The sequence below is a fragment of the Triticum aestivum genome, chromosome 1A (genome assembly GCF_018294505.1).
Source record: "Triticum aestivum cultivar Chinese Spring chromosome 1A, IWGSC CS RefSeq v2.1, whole genome shotgun sequence".
NCBI lineage: Eukaryota > Viridiplantae > Streptophyta > Magnoliopsida > Poales > Poaceae > Triticum > Triticum aestivum.
Window position 1 is genome coordinate 475,852,213 of NC_057794.1, and position 1,462 is coordinate 475,853,674.

At 52.9% G+C, this 1,462-nt stretch overlaps 1 protein-coding gene across 1 annotated transcript; it reads right to left on the minus strand.

Moving 5' to 3' along the window:
- Nucleotides 1-558: 558 nt before the first annotated feature.
- On the minus strand, nt 559-1,462 carry LOC123058207 (pleckstrin homology domain-containing protein 1). Its single transcript, XM_044481010.1, has one exon. It carries the CDS (start codon nt 1,330-1,332, stop codon nt 823-825), a length of 510 nt encoding a protein of 169 aa, XP_044336945.1. The 5' UTR covers nt 1,333-1,462; the 3' UTR covers nt 559-822.

The window sequence follows — 1,462 nt, forward strand, 5'->3', positions numbered from 1 at the left end:
TTTGCGCATGATTGACTAAGAATGACGAATCCAGTCTCTTAACTGCAATAAGTAATGACTAATGATGGATGATGGTCACTGTACTCACCAAAGCCCAGCACCACCACACCAACTCCAGACTCCAGTCTCTTATAAAGGCAAAAGTATCCATTTCAGTCATCAGATGGAAAAAATAAGTGTATGATTGTTCAAGTTGTCTGCTAATAAACACGATGCTTGACAAGTTGACATTGGTAACACTCAAACTTCCATTGTACTGCTGCCACTGGAGTTGCTCATATAAATTAGGATAGCAACTCTATGACACAAACTTCACAGGAATATTGAATTACATCTGTCTAACTTCATATAGCAAATAATTGTGTGATAATGACTCGTTTTGCTTGCCAAAATGAGATGTTTACTGCAAACAGACCCTCTATAGAACACTCTCTTCTGTACGGCGCTTATGTTGTAGTAGGAACCAACGATTGGTGGCAGTGAAGGTGAAATCCTCTCGAACTCAACCCGGGTATATTCCACTCATAAGCAAAACGAACAAAACAGGGAATTGCCAGATAAAAACTTCACGACTTCAGAAACAAGAGGCATAAAATTTACAGAGCACTGTATTAGGAGACGACCACCAATTTTTGGAAATTATAACATGTGATCGATCCAAAGTGTCAATGAGCTATACACTGAAACCCAATTATTCCCAGACAGCAGTCAATAATATACACAATACAGTCAATAAATAAGAAACAAAAACACGAATTCACAATCACATAAGCTGATACAACAGAGTCATATCGAGAGAGGGCGACGGAGTTCACCGCGATCTTACTCTGACAGCTCGCTGGCCTCGCTCTTCTTGGGCTGCGGCTGCGGCGGGGGCTGGGGGCGGCTGTCGTAGTCAACGACCTCAGCGTCGGTGACGGAGCGGGAGTGCTGGACGATGGACCGGCCGATGGAGTTGATCCACTCCTCCTTCTCCTTCTCGGCGTCGGCGATGAAGTACATGGTCTCGGCCGGGGTGGAGAGCTCGAAGGCGAACTGGCGGTTGAGCACGTCCTCGGCGCCCTTGACGGTGAGGCAGGAGGAGACGGGGATGATCCCGCGGGGCACGGAGCCGCGCGTGACGGCGGCGTCCTTGAACCAGAAGAGCCGGCCCTGCTTGAGCACGAACCAGCGCCGCCGCCACGTCTTGATGTACTCGCCCTGCTTGGTCAGCCACCCGGCGCGCTCCGCGCCGTGCCAGAACTCCACGCCGCCCGCCGCCGGGTCGTCGCCGCCGCCCGACGAGGGGGAGGAGGAGGAGCCCATCACCGCGCGCCACAGGCTGGCCGCCATCGCGCAGGGGGGGATCGGGGATCCGGGATCGGGCGGGCGCGTGCGAGCGCCGGGGGGGACTGCGACTGGGGAGGGAGGAGAGGGACAAAGTGGGTGGGGAGTATTGCGCCGCTGGATTTGGCCGGGCGGT